Source organism: Selaginella moellendorffii, unplaced genomic scaffold (genome assembly GCF_000143415.4).
Source record: "Selaginella moellendorffii unplaced genomic scaffold, v1.0 SELMOscaffold_180, whole genome shotgun sequence".
NCBI classification, from domain to species: domain Eukaryota; kingdom Viridiplantae; phylum Streptophyta; class Lycopodiopsida; order Selaginellales; family Selaginellaceae; genus Selaginella; species Selaginella moellendorffii.
In genome coordinates this window covers 86,782-99,393 of record NW_003314440.1, presented here as the reverse complement: position 1 = coordinate 99,393, position 12,612 = coordinate 86,782, and the positions used below count along the sequence as shown (strand labels likewise).

The 12,612-nt window shown below is 56.9% G+C and overlaps 9 protein-coding genes across 9 annotated transcripts; 4 read left to right on the top strand and 5 right to left on the bottom strand.

Moving 5' to 3' along the window:
• The first annotated feature begins 208 nt into the window (after window positions 1-208).
• LOC9637059 (protein EXORDIUM-like 3) lies at window positions 209-1,605 on the top strand. The gene has a single exon (XM_002993991.2). It carries the CDS (start codon window positions 296-298, stop codon window positions 1,367-1,369), a length of 1,074 nt encoding a protein of 357 aa, XP_002994037.2. The 5' UTR covers window positions 209-295; the 3' UTR covers window positions 1,370-1,605.
• A 56-nt stretch (window positions 1,606-1,661) lies between these two features.
• Window positions 1,662-4,260, top strand: LOC9637058 (pentatricopeptide repeat-containing protein At4g02750). Its single transcript, XM_002993990.2, has 3 exons — window positions 1,662-1,801; window positions 1,982-3,888; window positions 4,145-4,260. Exons 1-3 carry the CDS (start codon window positions 1,662-1,664, stop codon window positions 4,258-4,260), a joined length of 2,163 nt encoding a protein of 720 aa, XP_002994036.2.
• LOC9637046 (cytochrome P450 734A1) lies at window positions 4,172-6,510 on the top strand. Its single transcript, XM_002993989.2, has 5 exons — window positions 4,172-4,880; window positions 4,954-5,180; window positions 5,244-5,488; window positions 5,555-5,879; window positions 5,952-6,510. The coding sequence occupies exons 1-5, from the start codon at window positions 4,601-4,603 to the stop codon at window positions 6,393-6,395; spliced, it is 1,521 nt and encodes a 506-aa protein (XP_002994035.1). The 5' UTR covers window positions 4,172-4,600; the 3' UTR covers window positions 6,396-6,510.
• On the bottom strand, window positions 6,393-8,068 carry LOC9637045 (autophagy-related protein 18a). Its single transcript, XM_002993976.2, has 4 exons — window positions 7,390-8,068; window positions 7,097-7,301; window positions 6,896-7,022; window positions 6,393-6,840 (listed from the first exon to the last, which is right to left on the bottom strand). The coding sequence occupies exons 1-4, from the start codon at window positions 8,038-8,040 to the stop codon at window positions 6,768-6,770; spliced, it is 1,056 nt and encodes a 351-aa protein (XP_002994022.1). The 5' UTR covers window positions 8,041-8,068; the 3' UTR covers window positions 6,393-6,767.
• A 49-nt stretch (window positions 8,069-8,117) lies between these two features.
• Window positions 8,118-8,875, bottom strand: LOC9637044 (probable NADH dehydrogenase [ubiquinone] 1 alpha subcomplex subunit 12). Its single transcript, XM_002993975.2, has 4 exons — window positions 8,727-8,875; window positions 8,652-8,678; window positions 8,506-8,597; window positions 8,118-8,460 (listed from the first exon to the last, which is right to left on the bottom strand). Exons 1-4 carry the CDS (start codon window positions 8,813-8,815, stop codon window positions 8,183-8,185), a joined length of 486 nt encoding a protein of 161 aa, XP_002994021.2. The 5' UTR covers window positions 8,816-8,875; the 3' UTR covers window positions 8,118-8,182.
• Window positions 8,876-8,904: 29 nt separating this feature from the next.
• LOC9637043 (cytochrome b5 domain-containing protein RLF) lies at window positions 8,905-9,584 on the bottom strand. The gene is made up of 3 exons (XM_024667593.1): window positions 9,534-9,584; window positions 9,174-9,492; window positions 8,905-9,077 (listed from the first exon to the last, which is right to left on the bottom strand). Exons 1-3 carry the CDS (start codon window positions 9,582-9,584, stop codon window positions 8,905-8,907), a joined length of 543 nt encoding a protein of 180 aa, XP_024523361.1.
• On the bottom strand, window positions 9,540-10,125 carry LOC112343683. The gene has a single exon (XM_024667579.1). The coding sequence runs from the start codon at window positions 10,096-10,098 to the stop codon at window positions 9,643-9,645; it is 456 nt and encodes a 151-aa protein (XP_024523347.1). The 5' UTR covers window positions 10,099-10,125; the 3' UTR covers window positions 9,540-9,642.
• A 90-nt stretch (window positions 10,126-10,215) lies between these two features.
• Window positions 10,216-11,289, bottom strand: LOC9637057 (deSI-like protein At4g17486). Its single transcript, XM_002993973.2, has 4 exons — window positions 11,048-11,289; window positions 10,711-10,998; window positions 10,553-10,642; window positions 10,216-10,486 (listed from the first exon to the last, which is right to left on the bottom strand). Exons 1-4 carry the CDS (start codon window positions 11,235-11,237, stop codon window positions 10,374-10,376), a joined length of 681 nt encoding a protein of 226 aa, XP_002994019.2. The 5' UTR covers window positions 11,238-11,289; the 3' UTR covers window positions 10,216-10,373.
• Window positions 11,290-11,371: 82 nt separating this feature from the next.
• LOC9637056 lies at window positions 11,372-12,547 on the top strand. Its single transcript, XM_002993988.2, has 4 exons — window positions 11,372-11,524; window positions 11,631-11,819; window positions 11,924-12,150; window positions 12,226-12,547. Exons 1-4 carry the CDS (start codon window positions 11,414-11,416, stop codon window positions 12,545-12,547), a joined length of 849 nt encoding a protein of 282 aa, XP_002994034.2. The 5' UTR covers window positions 11,372-11,413.
• The last annotated feature ends 65 nt before the right edge of the window (window positions 12,548-12,612 follow it).

The window sequence follows — 12,612 nt, the reverse complement described above, 5'->3', positions numbered from 1 at the left end:
ATCATACCCGCTGGCACCTGGCAACCATTTCAAATCGCTTTTCAAGCCCCACCTTTAAATAATCCTCCCTGGAGCCACCTGGCATGCTCGTGTGCGCGGGAGAGCCGACGTGGCGGCATCCTGTCGCTGAGCTGGCGGCGAGCCGCCTCAAATTCTAGGGCTAGGGCAGAGCGGGAGTATAAAATACAAGGCCACAATGCCTCTTGTGCAGTGCAGCTGGCATTCTTCCCTCTTCTTCTTCTTCTTCTTCTTCCTCTTTCCATTTCTCTTCTTCTCCCCTCTAGAGACCTCAGCGATGCCGATGCCGTCTTCTTCTTCTCTCCCGATGATCTTCGCCTTGCTCTCGCTGCTCGCCCCATCCTACATTCTCGTGGATGGCCGCGGGCTTGCTCTTGCGGCTACTGCTCGCTCGTTCTCGCCCTTCCGGCCGTGGCCCAAGGACTCCGCCAAGTACTCCGCCACCGCCGCGGCGCTGGAGAGCTCCAAGGCGTTCGAGGGATCATCCGACTACGTGCACATGAAATACCATATGGGTCCTGTCCTCTCGCCCAAGATGCACGTCTACATTGTGTGGTATGGCGCTTGGGACGCGAGCGACAAGGCCATCATCAAGGACTTCTTGCTCTCCATCTCCACCCACAAGCTCGAGGCCCCCAGCGTGGCCAAGTGGTGGCGGACCGTCCGCCTCTACACGGACCAGACCGGGCACAACATCACCGACTCGGTGATCATCGGCGCGGAGCACGACGCCCACTACTCGCACGGCCACTCGCTGACCCGGATGAGCGTCCAGCAGGTGCTCAAGAGCGCGCTGGCCGAGAACAATGGCTCCCTCCCCGTTAACTCCCACGGCGGCCTCTACCTCCTCCTCTCCTCCGAGGACGTGCTGATGCAGGAGTTTTGCCGGGCCGTGTGTGGATTCCACTACTTCACCTTCCCCTCCATCGTCGGCTACACGCTCCCCTACGCGTGGGTGGGCAACTCGGGCAAGCAGTGCCCCGAGGTGTGCGCCTATCCCTTCGCCATCCCGTCGTACATGCCGCACACGCAGCCCATGAAACCGCCCAATGCGAACCGGGGCGTCGACGGCATGATCAGCGTCATCGGCCACGAGCTCGCCGAGATGTCGTCCAACCCGCTCATCAACGCCTGGTACGCGGGCACCGATCCCACCGCGCCCACCGAGATCGCGGACCTGTGCGAGGGGATGTATGGCACCGGCGCCGGCGGCGGCTACACGGGATCTGTTCTTACGGATGACAAGGGCGCCAGCTACAATCTCAATGGCATCCATGGCCGAAAGTATTTGGTCCAGTGGGTGTGGAGTCCCGTCCTCAGCGCTTGCTTCGGCCCCAATGCGCAGGACTAGAGCGCGAGCGAGCTCTCGGGATTGCCATCGACATCGTCATCATCATCGAATCACAGCACTCGGAGCATCGCTTCCTTCTTTTTTTCTTTGTTTTTCCTCTTGTTGCTGTCTGTACATACATAGAGCTCTAGCCTAGGGAGAGGAGAGGAGTTTTTGAAAGCATATGTGATGTTGAGGCAAGAGGCAAGGTCCAGTTTTTGATACTAAAAAAGAAACAACCACATTGAGATTGTCAATTGATCAAAGTCATGTCCACTTACTTGCAGACCATTGCACTGACGAGGGAAAGGAAATGGACGTCAAACACGCAGGGCTGAGGCACACGGACGCTGCGAGCGAGCGAGAGCAACGAGGCAAGCTTCACGTTGCTAAACGAAATGGTCAGAAGCGAGCAGGGAAAAGAAAAAGGGATTGTGGTTGCCTGCCATGCATGTGAGTAAAATATGTCCCTGTGTCTCTTACCTGGCATGCACCGAGCGAGCAGACCCGCTTATCGCTGGGCTTTGCTTGCCTTTGCTTAACAGTAAGTAGCCAGATGCCCAAGAGCGGCATTTGCGCAGGCTGGCATTTAGAAACCCTCCTAGGGTAATTGGAAACTGTTGTCATGCTCAGAAGGTGGCTGCATTGCGAAACAGCTCAGCGAAGGGTTGGGTCCGCTTCTCTGTCCCTGTCTGACCACAAGACGACCAAGCTCAAAGAGGACTCCCCGGCGCCTGCGGCCAAGAAGAAGAGCAAGAAGAAGAAGAAGGCCAAGAAAACTGCGGAGCCTACTCCCGAGCTCGACGAGGCAAAGGTCCCCCCAAGTGCTAACGCCGACCACACTGCCTCGTACGTGGATTTGCTACGGAAATGCAGCAGCCGCGCTCACTTGCCCGATCTCCGGCAGCTCCACTCGCAGCTAGTCGGAAACGGGTATGCACGGCGCCCCGGCATTGCCAGCAAGCTCATCCAGATGTATGGCCGATGCGGCAGCCTCAGCGACGCGCGGCTCGTCTTCGACAGCATTGCCTCCAAGGATCGCAGCATCGACCTCTGCAACGCCATGATCACGACTTGCTCGCAGAACGGGGACGCGGCGGGTGCGCACACCGTGTTTCAGAGCATGCCCAAGAGCAGGAAGATGCGCACAGACGACCTCACCGCCTCCAACAGCATGATCGCTGCCTACGGCAAGGCCAAATCTGTGGCCGACGCCAAGCGCCTGTTTGATCGCATGGAGCGGAGGGATGAAGTCACCTGGACTGCCGTGGTTGCAGTGTATGCCCAAAACGGGCATAGCAGGGACGCCAAGCTGCTCTTCGATGCGATGCCGCGGCGGGGCATCATCGTGGCTACGGCGATGCTGGGCGTGTGCGCTCGGGGCGGCCAGGCACACCAGGTGTGGGACCTGTTCACGGAGATGGAGGGACGCGACGTCTTCTCGTGGGGGGTGCTCATCTCGGTGCTGTCGCGCCACGGCCGTATGCAAGACGCGCGCTTCGTCTTCGACAAGATGCCGCTCCGCAGCACAGTGTCATGGACCACCACCATCACCGCGTATGCCAAGTGCGGGGACCTGGACGAGGCCCGCAGGCTGTTTGACGCAATGCCTCAGCCGGATGTTATCACCTGGACGTCGCTCATGACGGCGTACGCGCAGGGCGGCCTGAGCAGGGAGGCGGTGGAGCTGTTCAAGCTCATGGACCTCGAGGGCGTGGAGGCGGACAAGTACAGCTTCTCCATCGTGCTGGACGCGTGCGCGAGGCTGTCGGATGTGGCCGAGGGCCGCAGGGTGCACCGGACCATCGCCGAGCTCGGCCCCATGGACGTGGTGGTGACCAACTCGCTGCTCAACATGTATGGCAAGTGCGGCAACATGGCGGAGGCGGTGGCGGCGTTCGAGGGCGTGGCGGCGACGCAGCGGGTGGTGGCCACCTGGAACGCGCTGATCGCCGCCTACACCGAGAACGGGTGGCACGAGTCGGCATTCGGGGCGTTCCGGGCGCTCAACCTCGACGGCGTCGTGCAACCCAACGCCATCACCTTCATTGGCATCTTCACGGCGTGCAGCCACACGGGCAAGCTCGAGGACGCCCGCGACTACTTCCTGTGCATGGCTCCCGACTTCGGGGTGACGCCGGTGGCGGACCACTACGTGTGCATGTCGGACCTGCTGGGCCGCGTCGGGAGGCTTGTGGAGAGCGAGGAGCTCATCAGCAGCATGCCATTCCACCCGGATCCGGTGGCGTGGCTGGGCTTGATGGGCTCGTGCCGGACACACCTCAATGCCGACGTTGCGGAGCGAGCGGCGGAGCATGTCTACGTCTCGGACCCCGGCTGTCCCTCGCCGTACATTCTCCTGTCCAACATCTATGCAGCGCTGGGGAGGACCAAGGATTTGCTGCGCATCCGGAGGCTCATGAAGATGAGGGGCGTCAAGAACAACCAAGCGCTGGCCTACGTGCAAGTCAAGGACCGCCTTGTGCCCTTCGCAGTTGCCCGGTGGACCAAGAAATTCTACAAGGACCACTGCAGCAGGAGTGAGTGACTAAGTACCCATCATCACCTTTTGATCCAAGTCCACTACACTAGTTTATCAAGTGATCAGTGCGCGACAAGCAACATATTCTACAAGTGAGGCGTCGCGGTCGTGGCCAGATGATAGGAGCATTTGTAAAACTGTTATGATTGGATGGCCACAGCAGCGCGCAGCACGACGTCTATATATGCACGTAAAGAATTTGGCCATGGATGGCGATGTGAATGCTACGAGTGAGTAGTGTTCGTGCGGTGCAGTGCGCCAGGCACAGCGCAATGGCATGGATCGGATGCCCCCGCCTAGAGCCCCTCTGACCCAACTTAAACTTGCTACAATCGGCTACCATCCACGTGCTGCTGCGCTTGGCCGATAGTGATATCATAAACCCATTTGGATCCATCCATGGAGCAAGAGATCTTTGCGTTCGTCCGTCCGGCCGAAAAGAAGGGGATTCTACCTGCTGGATGCAACTCAGGGAAGAGGAGCTACAGTGCCGAGTTACTGCTAGTAGAGAGAAACTTGGTCCAACTCTTGGTGCTGCTAGAGGAGGCATTTATTGCGCACGCCCTCCAATACATGTTGGTGGTGCGTGCGTGGTTCCATGAGGAAGGAGCAGGAGCGCAGCAAGCAGCAGAGCACATAAAATCTGCGTTTGGGAGAGACAAGCGCACGAGCAAGGGGACACACCGATACTTTGTAAGAATTTGATCCACATGGACAGGGTAGTCTGGGTGGGATTGGTAGCTGCAGCATGCTGGATTGCGGTGCTCAAGCTCGTGGAGCTCGTGGTCAAATCGTGGTGGAGGCGGAGGAGGATCTGCCAGGTGATGGAAGGCCAAGGGATTCGAGGGCCTCCGTGCAACCTGCTGGATGGGAATTACTCGGAGATAAAGAGGATGCAAGCCGAGGCTGCCGCGGTGGACATGCCGGCTCTCACGCACGACATCGTCGCCAGAGTCTTTCCCTTCCAGCACAAATGCACGCGGCTCTATGGTAGAGAAAAGAAGATCCGAGAGCTTTTTGTTGTCCTCACAAAGCTGGCTTTGTCGTTTGCCTTTGTTTGCAGGCAAGCACTTCCTGCATTGGTGGGGGCAAGATCCGATCATCCACATCACGGAGCCGGAGCTGATTGTGGAGGTTTTGTCGCTCAAGTTTGGACACTGGCAGAAGTCCTCGCAGCTGCGGCGGGCTATGGAGTTTCTGTTTGGAAAGGGCCTCCTGGTGGCAGTGGGAGAGGATTGGGTCCGCCAGAGGCACGCCGTGAATTCGGCCCTCAGCGCGGAGAAGATCAAGGTGGGTTTCTTAGTACTGCAATCTCATGGCTCTCCTTGAATCCATCATGGTTGCATTGCGCAGTGCTTTGTGGAGGTGGTGATCTGCTGCGTCAAGCCCATGGTGCGCAAGTGGGAGCAACGAGTGGAGGAAGGCGGCGAGGCGGAGGTGGAGGTGAAGCAGGACATGCTCGACATGGCCACGGAGATCATACTGCGCAGCTCCTTCGGTGACGAGTGCTACGACGAGGCCAGGAGATATCCCGAGCTGGTCTACCGCCTGCTGGGACTCACATCCAAGTCGTCTCCTTTCAACAGTCTCATCCCGAGGTACTCTGTCGGGGTTGACAGTGGCAAACACGCTGGCTGGACTTGACTTCTTGAATGGTGGCGCAGCTTTGTCCCAACCAAGAAGAATCAGCTGCTCAAAGAGATCGAGCAGTGCTTCTACCGGGTGGTGGCAACGCACACGCAGCAGCGCAACACCATCTTGAGCTCCCTGCTCGGCTGCGCAGCCAGAAGCAGCCTCAGCGTCCAGCACGTCATCGACGAGTGCAAGAACATCGTGTTTGCGGGGCACGAGACCACGGCACACATGCTCACGTGGACGATGATGCTCCTGGGCCTCCACCCCGAGTGGCAACAGCGAGCGTTTGAGGAGGTGGCGGAGGTGTGCAAGGGCCGGGATCCCACGTCGGACACGCTCAGCAAGCTCAGAGTCGTGAGTCCTTCGATCACCCCCACCCGTTTGATCGCATCGTTCTAAAAGCTGTGCTCTCGATCCTTGATGCAGATGAACATGATCGTGAACGAGTCACTGCGACTGTATCCTCCGGGAGCCCAGACCGCGCGGGAAGCTCTCAAGGACATGAAGCTGGGCGACCGCATCACCATTCCCGCCGGAGTCTCGGTGGCCATCAACATCGTCGAGGTACACCGCAGCGTGGAAATGTGGGGTGACGACGCCCTGGAATTCAAGCCGCAGCGCTTCGCAGAGGGTGTGTCGAGGGCGTGCAAGCAACCCGTGGGTGGCTATCTCCCTTTTCTACTCGGCCCGCGCGTGTGCGTCGGCCAAGGCCTGGCGCTCATGGAGGCCAAGCTCGCCCTCGTCCTCATCTTGCAGCGCTTGTCGTGGCGGCTATCGCCAAACTATCGCCACGCTCCCATTGTCGCGCTCACCCTCCAACCGCAGCACGGCATGCAACTCGTCATATCACCGAGAACACACGATCGATGATTGATTTAAACCAGTTGTGTACCTCGATCAAGCATGGTTGGCTGGCTGGTATACAGTTTTAGGAGATAAGGATTGAATACTGCCATGTCATATAGATTGAGCAGCCAAGCGACAACCGTCTTTATATCAAACCGTCTCCAATTCCTATACAACGAATGGGTGGCGGCGGCAGCGGGAGGAGAGGGGTGGTGGACAATCCTCCCGCGAGCAGCAGATGGATGATGCTGGCACTTGCCGCGGGAGCTGCCCTTGGGTTGATCACCTTAGCATCGCTGCTGCGGAGATGGCGCCGGAGGAGAGCTCTAGAGAAAGAATGGTGGTGGAGGAGATGATACGCTCCTCGTGTTTGTTTATGTACAGAGAAACCAACCATCAGGTGAACTTTGCAAACTCCTTCTGTACCATGTCACCGCCGCGGTCGGCATCGTATGCACATCTGTAGTAGCTGATGGTGACCATCAAAGTCAGTCGCGACATTTCTACCAGCTCGGTCGGTTTACCTTCCGTCGCCGCAGATGATGATAACGGTGTTCTTGGCGGCCCCAAACGCGACAATGGCTCTGCTGTCCGCTGGCAGCCGGAACTGCGCAAATGACCAGTCCGATTTCAAGTAGCTGGGAAGCACGCCTGTCGTAAAGGATGTATTCACTCGGTTGATGGAAAACAAGAAAAAAAAAGAGCATTTGTATGTATGTACGTACCTTGGACCATCGAGGAATTGGCAGCAAGAGAAAAGATGGAAGAAGCCGAGAGCCTGGGAAGGCGCCGTCGCGGTTTGTGCTCAAACTTGCTCCTGACCAGGTTGAACACATGGACGGTGCATTTGTCACTGGACACGGCGAGCCAGTGGCAATTGACAGAGAGTGCCAGGCTGAAAATCTCGGCCCGCTCGGCACCCCGGCGGAACTGCGCAGTAGAGGCAGCAAAGATGGCAGCAAAGATGAGCAAACAAAAGAAGCATTGTCTAGCACTAGTAGTAAAACTTTCAACGTACTTCGTGCAGCTTAGTTCCGTCGTTGGTGTCAAAGATGCGAACAATGGTACCTTTGACGCTTGCAGTCGCCAGTAGCCTCCCGTCTTGGCTGAGAGCCAGGCAGGCGAGGGGCGATTCGTGTGCCTGGACGAACAGCGTCTTGCCTAAGCTATACAATTCAAGCCGGACCTCACCTCCGCTCATGGTACCTGGGCACGCAAGGACAAACATAGTGGACGCCGGCGAGATCGCACACACGCCCCTCGGGTTGTCAAACGTCTCCACCTCATGCAGCGGCTTGAGATCCGACAGGCTATGGACATGGACCTTGTGCTCCAGCACAGCCACCACGGCGTCTCTCCTCAGCCTCACCGCTCTCACCTCGCTCCGGAAGAAGAGCTCGCCAATGCAGCGGCTCTGGTCGTCGTCCCAGATGATCACCTTGTTCCTGGCAGCCGCCCCCACGAGCCCCAAGATGTTGGAGCGAAACACCATCTCCACAATCCCCACGCCTCCATCCAAATCTCGCCGCAGCGTCTGCTTGAGGGGGTCGCAACTGTAGATGCGAAAGCCCACGCTCGTCGAGTACGCAAAGCACCCAGCATCCTGATTGAAGTTTACGTACTGGACCACCGCCTTCTCGCTTCCATCTTCGTCCTCCTCCACCGCCATCCACAACCAAGAACCCTAAGTTATGAGCTCTTCGTTTTCTTGCTTTGCTTTATTCCCTTTGCTTGCCTTTGCGACAGTGTCTCTAAACACGCTTTATTCTCTTTGCTTGCCTTTGCGACAGTGTCTCTAAACACGCTAACTCTCAAGACATGGGGGCCGCGTCGGCCTTCTTCCAAGGATCGTATCGGCTCCAATCTCGCTGGTTTGGGCTGAGGACATGGCCCTTGGAGTGGTATATGTACTGCTCGCCCTCGCCAGTTCGATTGGGTTGGTGCTCCAGGCCGTAGCGCTTGGGTCGCAGATCTTCCAGCTGCTCCGCCGTGTGATCGGTCACGTAGTGGAGCCAGCCATGCCACTCGGGGGGAACGTTCGAGGCGTTGTAGTATTTCTTGTCCGCGTACTCCACCCATCGCGTGCGCCCTGAAGCTCCATTCTTTCATTCTGGCTGTGAATGCCAAGACATACCTGCGGTGCCACTGGGCTTCTCGAAGTACTTGTTCCCGAATTTGTCAATGCCCACCAGCCGGGTGTCTTTGTTCCCCCACATCTTTGTGAGCCTACAAGAGCTCTAGTCAGATCTAGCAGCACTACCAAGTGAAATGAGAACTTACAAGAGATTTCCATCTACGATACAGTTCCTACAGGCACAATTTTGTCAGAGAGAAAAGAACTCAAGCTATACTCACAAGATGCCCTCCTTCTTTGCTTCTCGCCAGGCCTGTGCTAATCCCCCTTCCTTGAACGCCTTGTGCACAGCGCTTAGGAAATACTTCATGCCTGAGAATGGAAACCCTAGGTAGGAGGTAAAGGGAAGTTCGAGTTAAATGAATCATGAATCATTCAAAGAATGCGCTTGCTATATTGCTATTGTTCTAGAGCGCCCAAGAGGCATCTCTCCAGGAGGAACTCGGCATTCACCCAAGCGTGGTATTTGTCTGGAGCAAACAAAGCTTTGAGCACAGGGCCAAGAAAACAAATCAACTTACTGAAGAGAGAAGTGCAATCTTTGCCTGCTGCCTTCATCAGCATGTCCAGGCCTGTCAAACACACCTTCTCGTGAGCCAAAGCAAACTCACACTCTTTCTTCGATTACCTCCTGGGTGGAAGTTGAGGTAAGGCGTGATGTTGTACACCCGACCGCGTAGAACTGTCCATGCATCGTCTTGCTTCCTGTGTTGCTTTACTTCCTCCATAGCTATCATTCTCCTGTTGGATCGCCCCTTGAGCCCTGCGCAAAGAAGTAGTGGTATAGACATGAAGGAGAGCGCTTGAGCACGGCCAACCTGCTAGATCTGGATGGCTCTGGGTGAGCTTGAGCCAGTCCATCTGGCTGAAGCCTTTCTCAAACGGAACCTTGTTTCTCTGCTTTGGCGGCGGCATTGCCTTTGAAGACTCGGTGTTGTCAATTGTGGGTTCCGGCTCGGGAGCTTTCTCCTGGAGATGGAGCGCTTGCTATCACAACAACGACAAGACACAAAAGATTTCATTCATGCCTGAAAGAAGCTGAATTCGGTGGCACTGTCGGACGAAGCCGGCGCCTCCATGATCGCGTTCCCTTCCTTTTGACCTTAAAAAACAAATTCCTTCCCTAGAACTGGAACTCTACTTGTTCTCCTTGCGTGGAAAGACGACCGACAAGAGCACGCCGGCCATGAAAAAACCGAGCGCTGGCTGGAAGAGTAACGGCCACAGTGGGTACCAGGAATCGAGAAGTGTGGACGAGTTGAATGCCGCTTTCTCGCCCAATCCAGCCAGAAGCCATCCCAGTGCCACCACAATGAAGAAAAAGTCCACAATCAGGGCCTTGTCCACGACCTCTCGCAATGGAATGCGAGAATCCTTGTCCGTGAATGACGAAGACTGGTCGGCTTGGAAACTAGCTGGAGCATCCATGCGTCTCAAGTCTTCCTGCATCCCTCGAAGAAGCTCGTCATCCTCGCTATGTTGTTCCTGGTGTTCCTTGCTGGAACAAATCGTTGATCTTATCCGCCGACGCCATGACAGGCTCTTATCTCGAATTGTTCCCCTTGGCACTCCATGGCTGCCTGCCAAGAACATTCAAGCGCCATAGCCGATGGATGGATACGCAAACCTGAGGCTGGTCCAAAGTTCCGAGCGAAGGATGGTGTTTCCAAACCACGGAGAACCAGCATCCCTGCTGCTTGTGCTGCTGCCTTTAGGCTTAACCGCTGCTAAGTAGCTGATGGATTGATTCGATTTAAGCTCTCATCTCGGCATCCACTTCTTAAACACACCCTCCCGGAGCGGGGAAATGCCGTGCATGAGGCAGCGAAACGAAAAAAAGTATCGCCAACGCACTGTGCAGGAAAGAATCAAATCAATGCTGTACGCTCTTGTTGCAGCATGGCTTTGATGGTCTCTTCTGAAACCATCAAGTGCTCGTCGTCTTTTGCTGGTTTACAAGCCGTGCTATCGCCGTTTTCCTCTGCACGGGTGCCATGGAAGTGTGAGCAAAGGAGTAAAAGGAAAGTAAGCTCGCGCTCGCGCTCACCTTGGGCACTGTCTTCCTCCTCGATCTCGCAGATCTGTTGGGCGGCGGTGAGCTGCAAGCACTCTGGGAGGAAGCATCTGCAGAGCCAGCCTGGTGAATGGAGACGATGAAACTTTAGAACCAAAGAAGAGTAAAGACGTGGTGGTCGAGGCACTCACCGATTCTGGCGACGCGGTTCACCCAGGACGGGATCGGGTGTTTGACGAGGCGCATGGTGATGTCTTCGCTGAAATGGTTGCAGTTCTTGAGCAGCAAGTGGTAAGTGTCACCGTTGTAGTGCGAAGCCACGGTCTCGACGAACTGCCGGAGCTGGAGCGGCCCCATGGTGGTGCTGCCCAGCCGGATGCTCGTCCGGAACATGAAACCGGGGCATCTGCGCGGCTCCACTTCGAAGACGCCGCTGGTTGGGAACTCGTGAGCCCCGAACGCATACTCCACGCCGTGCACTGCCACGCCCCACTCGTTGGAACAATGCCGACTCTCACACACACTCACCTTCGACGCCGCTGTGGAAGATGCCCAGCCCAAACCAGTAGGCGTAGTCATTGTAGGCGGTGAGATCGTAGACGTTGAGGAAGACCGGCACGCTCTCCTTGTGTGGCTCTGGCGAGGGCGAGGGAGATGGAGACGGCGAGGAGGAGGAGGAGGTGGATCCGAGCTGCTGGTAGAAATTGGTGAGCCCCATCTCCCGCAAGAACCCTAACTTTGCCACACTCTGCCACGTAGCCCGGGAAGAAGAAATATACCTTGTCGAGTGTCCATACACATGGCCAAGCGACATTCTGGTGCCGCCGTCACCGTCGCCGTCGCAGTCGCAATCGCAGTCGTCGGTGGCCGGCGCAGCAGCAGTGAGATGCCCCAATGCCGTACTTTGGCGATCCTCGCAAGAGTGGCGGTAAGTGGGCCTTTTCGGAGCAGCCGCGCACCTACAAGGAGCGTTGCCACTACTGCAGCTACAATGGGAGCGACCAGGTTCGATAGCTTTCTCTCTCGACATGGGATCAAATGCGATAAAAAATGATCAAATGTGCGCGATCGTGATCGATCCCCCAACAACGTTAACGTTGCTGCATTGCAGGATATCATGTCCAAGCGGAGGATAGCGGCGCGCACCTTCGGCTTCCAGAGGCATCCGGTTTACAAGACGTCGTGCATGGTGGAGCCGTTGAGGGAGTGCACATACTACGCCCCGGAGGAGGAGCGGCTCAACAAGGACGTGGATGGCTTCATCCGGGAGATTCACGACAAGAGGCGAGGCAGGGACAAGGTATAGATCGATCGAGTTTCTGGGAATTACAAACACGAGCGACCGATATAGGATCTATATACTGATCGATTGTATTGCGTATGTGTGTGTGTGTACATGCACAGGAGATTCTGGCGTGTAACAAGGTGGCGCGAGCGTACGAGGAGTACAAGCTCGTGTGCAAGAGGGAGGAGGCGTGGGACAAGGAGAAGCTGCGCGACGAGTTTTTCCGCGTGAAACCCCACGGCAGGACCTTCTCCAACCGGAGTGCCGTCAAATACGACATCTTCACCATGGAGTACGAGGACAGCTTCTACGGAAGACAATTCAAGCACGAGGATGACTTGGCCAGGTTCGTCGTCTCGATCTCGCTCGCGCTCTCCCAAACTTTGATGCCGCCACTGCTCAAGATTGAGAACTTTCACAGGTGGCGGCAGACTCTGCGCAAGCTCTTCCTCCAGGCCCGCTCCAGCGGCGTGCCAGACTTCAACATTGTGGACTGGCGGCGGCTGCCCGCGCCGGTGGAGCCCGCGAGGCCGAGGCCGCCCGGGCCCGACCCGGCCAAGGCGCTCCACGGGCTGGAGATGCAGCGATTCAAGCCCGTGGCGGTGGAGCCCGGCGACATCGTCCCCGGCGACGGCAAGACCGCGGAGCTGCTCCACTTCTCGCCCATCCCGCACCAGCGGCCACTCGCCTCCGTCAGGGACGTCATTGTCAACGTCGAGCACCCGTGGCAGCACTGCTGCTAGCTTAGCCGTCATAAGAATATATCGGTTGCAAGGAGAATATACCGGTGGCATGGAAAATATACCGC

Excerpts from the sequence above, each read along its gene's own strand:
- LOC9637059 (XM_002993991.2), top strand. The coding sequence starts at position 296 with ATGCCGATGCCGTCTTCTTCTTCTCTCCCGATGATCTTCGCCTTGCTC.
- LOC9637058 (XM_002993990.2), top strand. The coding sequence starts at position 1,662 with ATGGACGTCAAACACGCAGGGCTGAGGCACACGGACGCTGCGAGCGAG. Across the intron at positions 1,802-1,981 it reads TGTGGTTGCCTGCCATGCAT|AAGGTGGCTGCATTGCGAAA; the intron begins GTGAGTAAAATA and ends TGTCATGCTCAG. Across the intron at positions 3,889-4,144 it reads CAAGGACCACTGCAGCAGGA|TGCGCCAGGCACAGCGCAAT; the intron begins GTGAGTGACTAA and ends CGTGCGGTGCAG.
- LOC9637046 (XM_002993989.2), top strand. The coding sequence starts at position 4,601 with ATGGACAGGGTAGTCTGGGTGGGATTGGTAGCTGCAGCATGCTGGATT. Across the intron at positions 4,881-4,953 it reads CAAATGCACGCGGCTCTATG|GCAAGCACTTCCTGCATTGG; the intron begins GTAGAGAAAAGA and ends CTTTGTTTGCAG. Across the intron at positions 5,489-5,554 it reads TTCAACAGTCTCATCCCGAG|CTTTGTCCCAACCAAGAAGA; the intron begins GTACTCTGTCGG and ends ATGGTGGCGCAG.
- LOC9637045 (XM_002993976.2), bottom strand. The coding sequence starts at position 8,040 with ATGGCGGTGGAGGAGGACGAAGATGGAAGCGAGAAGGCGGTGGTCCAG. Across the intron at positions 7,302-7,389 it reads ACGGAACTAAGCTGCACGAA|TTCCGCCGGGGTGCCGAGCG; the intron begins GTACGTTGAAAG and ends TCTACTGCGCAG. Across the intron at positions 6,841-6,895 it reads ATCATCTGCGGCGACGGAAG|CTACTACAGATGTGCATACG; the intron begins GTAAACCGACCG and ends GGTCACCATCAG.
- LOC9637044 (XM_002993975.2), bottom strand. The coding sequence starts at position 8,815 with ATGAAGTATTTCCTAAGCGCTGTGCACAAGGCGTTCAAGGAAGGGGGA. Across the intron at positions 8,598-8,651 it reads ATCGTAGATGGAAATCTCTT|GCTCACAAAGATGTGGGGGA; the intron begins GTAAGTTCTCAT and ends GAGCTCTTGTAG. Across the intron at positions 8,461-8,505 it reads GAAGCCCAGTGGCACCGCAG|GGCGCACGCGATGGGTGGAG; the intron begins GTATGTCTTGGC and ends ATGGAGCTTCAG.
- LOC9637043 (XM_024667593.1), bottom strand. The coding sequence starts at position 9,584 with ATGGAGGCGCCGGCTTCGTCCGACAGTGCCACCGAATTCAGCTTCTTT. Across the intron at positions 9,493-9,533 it reads CCGAATTCAGCTTCTTTCAG|CAAGCGCTCCATCTCCAGGA; the intron begins GCATGAATGAAA and ends TTGTTGTGATAG. Across the intron at positions 9,078-9,173 it reads GGACAGTTCTACGCGGTCGG|GCCTGGACATGCTGATGAAG; the intron begins GTGTACAACATC and ends TGTGTTTGACAG.
- LOC112343683 (XM_024667579.1), bottom strand. The coding sequence starts at position 10,098 with ATGTTCTTGGCAGGCAGCCATGGAGTGCCAAGGGGAACAATTCGAGAT.
- LOC9637057 (XM_002993973.2), bottom strand. The coding sequence starts at position 11,237 with ATGGGGCTCACCAATTTCTACCAGCAGCTCGGATCCACCTCCTCCTCC. Across the intron at positions 10,999-11,047 it reads CTTCCACAGCGGCGTCGAAG|TGCACGGCGTGGAGTATGCG; the intron begins GTGAGTGTGTGT and ends GGGGCGTGGCAG. Across the intron at positions 10,487-10,552 it reads GGAGGAAGACAGTGCCCAAG|AGGAAAACGGCGATAGCACG; the intron begins GTGAGCGCGAGC and ends GCACCCGTGCAG.
- LOC9637056 (XM_002993988.2), top strand. The coding sequence starts at position 11,414 with ATGCCGTACTTTGGCGATCCTCGCAAGAGTGGCGGTAAGTGGGCCTTT. Across the intron at positions 11,525-11,630 it reads GCTACAATGGGAGCGACCAG|GATATCATGTCCAAGCGGAG; the intron begins GTTCGATAGCTT and ends GCTGCATTGCAG. Across the intron at positions 12,151-12,225 it reads CACGAGGATGACTTGGCCAG|GTGGCGGCAGACTCTGCGCA; the intron begins GTTCGTCGTCTC and ends GAACTTTCACAG.